General features: G+C 42.5%; 1 protein-coding gene across 1 annotated transcript; it reads right to left on the reverse strand.

Moving 5' to 3' along the window:
* Nucleotides 1-459: 459 nt before the first annotated feature.
* LOC117558780 (piggyBac transposable element-derived protein 2-like) lies at nucleotides 460-1,905 on the reverse strand. Its single transcript, XM_034235167.1, has 2 exons — nucleotides 1,895-1,905; nucleotides 460-1,253 (listed from the first exon to the last, which is right to left on the reverse strand). Exon 2 carries the CDS (start codon nucleotides 1,243-1,245, stop codon nucleotides 460-462), a length of 786 nt encoding a protein of 261 aa, XP_034091058.1. The 5' UTR covers nucleotides 1,246-1,253; nucleotides 1,895-1,905.
* Between the last annotated feature and the right edge of the window lie 1,019 nt (nucleotides 1,906-2,924).

The raw sequence follows: 2,924 nt of genomic DNA on the forward strand, positions 1-2,924 counted from the left end.
CGTCACGATAATCATGTCCATGAAGTGAAACACCAGCCGGTGATACCACTTCTTTGATCTGATTTTGATCCGGTACAGTGCAATCAGTGAGTCAAGCAGATCGACCCCACCCATATTCTTGTTGTATTCCTTTACAACAGCAGGGCGGGGGACATTCATGATGAGCTTTTGCTTGCGATCCCATCTTTCAACTTCATTGACAGGGTACGCTCCAGCGTAATCACTCAGAAGGCTAACTGTACGGTTATCATACCACTTCACAACATGCAATGTGGTTTCTCCAACAATGGCCATCTTCTCTTCAAACGATCCACGTCCTTTTTTCTTTAGCTCAGCATCGCACTTTAAGTTGACGCCGGGTAGTCTGTTGCAACGAACAGTACCAATAGTGTGAATCCCCTGCTGAGCCAGTGTGAGCACAAGGGGGACACTTGTGAACCAGTTGTCGAAGAAGAGTTTCTAGTTCTCTTGCTTGGGTATAGGCTGAGCCAGGCTGGGGACAACATTGCCACTTGCTCCAATATCTGCTAGCTCAGGGGGGTGTACCGCTCTCCCTGTGTAAATTTCGAAGTTGTGCGGGACACCATCAGAGCCAGCCAAGACGAGTATTTTGTAGCCCCATTTTTTGGGCTTTGATGGCAGGTATTGCTTCAGTCTACTTCTTCCCTTGAATGGGACCATCTGTTCATCAACTGCCAGCTTCTCACGCATTGGGATCGACTTCAGTTTGGAGATTAGGTGAGTGACAAGCGGTCGGATCTTGTGTAATGGATCATTACCTTCCTCCTGCCTGTCTTCATTGTTGCTGAAGTGAAGGTATTTTTTAATGGCCTCCCATCTATTCAGGGTCATGGTGTCAGCTACTTGGGACACTCTGCAGGCTTTGTTCCAAAACATGCGGGTCCTTGGTAAACCAAACAGTGACATGTACACAACAGTTCCCAGGAACTGCTCTAACTCTTTTGTTGTGAGGTTTAGGGGCTTGTTTGGGTTATTTTGCATTGCATATAAATTGGACTGCTGAACAATGCTTTCTAGAATGTCTTCAGAAAAAAACTGCTGGAAATACTGGAGGGGGGAGAGGATTTCATCACTTCTCGATACACCCTGCCATTCTGGGTAAGGATTGCAGGATGGATTGTGGACTGTTTTCCACCGAGGTGGGCCTGGATTAGCAACTTCGGCTACATCTTCATCTTCATCTTCCTCTTCATTGACAGACTCAGTGTCATTTTCAATAGACATGCCTTCTCCTAATAGCACACAGGAAGCACAAATAGAAACACACATTTGAATTTGTTATTTACCCTTTTTTCATCCAATATGCTTGCCAAATAAACACACACACACACACACACACACACACACACACACACACACACACACACACACACACAGACACTAGTACTCTGCTGAATGATACAGACTGACACCTAACATAACTATTTTTTCAAACCTGATTCAGGGATCCACTCTTCCTGACTATCTTGACCTTCACTGTCCTCACTCTCACTCCCATCAAGCTCACTGTCCTCACTGTCAGATGGAATAGCCCTAACAGCCTGATCGTTTCCCTTCTTCCCATAAAAGGTTTTGCTGTCCATTTCCTGTAAATATCAGTAGATCAGTAAAGTAAAAACATTGACTAGGTTTATCATTTTACAGCTAAGCACATTTTTACACTTGCATGATATTGCCTGGAAAAAAGTGGTCTTAGTGGCACAGTGTTGCCCTGAGGCAACGAACAAAAAAACATAGTTTTAGCTAATTAATAAATACATAATAAGTCTTTAAACAATCAAATATACTTCTTTACATATTCATGCACATGCATGTATTTTTTATTTTAATTGGTGTACAATTCTAATATGTTAAAAAGTGAAATGTATCTTACCAAGTGGTGGCCCTGAGTGCCCTGCAGCTTTGCTTGCAGAAAGGACTGCTCCGCCCCCAGACAAAAGGCCACACCCATATAATTCCCTCATTTTATTGGACACCAGCATGTCAGGTGACATTGTGTATATTCAAAAAAAATTAAAATATTTAGTGGGCCAGTGTGAGGTCGAAAAAAGTGGTTTGTTGCCTGAGGGCAACAGTATGCCATAGAGGGTTAAATAAACTGACACACCAACATCACCCACAAAATGGCTCCTACACACCGGCCCCTAATTGGCTTTAGTATGGGAAAAAAGACAATTACCAATAAATAATAAAGGAGCTATACAAAAGGTGTGTATGTGTTAGCATGTAATTCTTAAAGAATTTGTAGTTTCTTTTCTTCTCTTCTTCTCCCTTATTTTAAGGGTCATCGGTCTTTGCTGTTCTTTATGTCTCAGCTTCCTGGAGCAGACATATCTTTGTTATTGGTCTCACCAATTGTCCTCTAGAGGCTTCATCTGCAGGATTTTCCTTTGTTCCAATATACCTCCATTGTGATACATCCGTGGCATCCCTTATAAGAGACATCCTGTTTGCTACAAATATTTGAAAGCGTTTGTTTTCGTTTTTTATGTATTTTAGCACGGTAGTGCTATCAGTCCAGAAGACGGATTGGTCCAGTTGCAGCTGTAATTCGTTCTTCAGCATTGTGTCGATTTTGACAGCCAGGACTGCTGCTGTAAGTTCCATTCTGGGAATTGTAACTTGTTTCAATGGTGACACTCTGGATTTTCCTGTTATGAATGAAACATGCACTTCTTTGTTATCATTCTCCAGTCTTAGATATGAAACAGTGCCGTAGCCGCTTTCACTAGCATCAGAAAAGTGGTGCAGTTGTGCATGTCTGACATGACCAAAGCTTGTTGGCTTCATGCACCGGTCCACTTGAAACTCTGCCATCTTATTGATGTCTGCTAGCCATCCTGACCATTGCTGAACTAAAGCTTGTGGTATGTTTTCATCCCATCCAAGTTTCTTCCTACAAA

The sequence above is a fragment of the Gymnodraco acuticeps genome, unplaced genomic scaffold (assembly GCF_902827175.1).
Source record: "Gymnodraco acuticeps unplaced genomic scaffold, fGymAcu1.1, whole genome shotgun sequence".
Lineage (NCBI taxonomy): Eukaryota > Metazoa > Chordata > Actinopteri > Perciformes > Bathydraconidae > Gymnodraco > Gymnodraco acuticeps.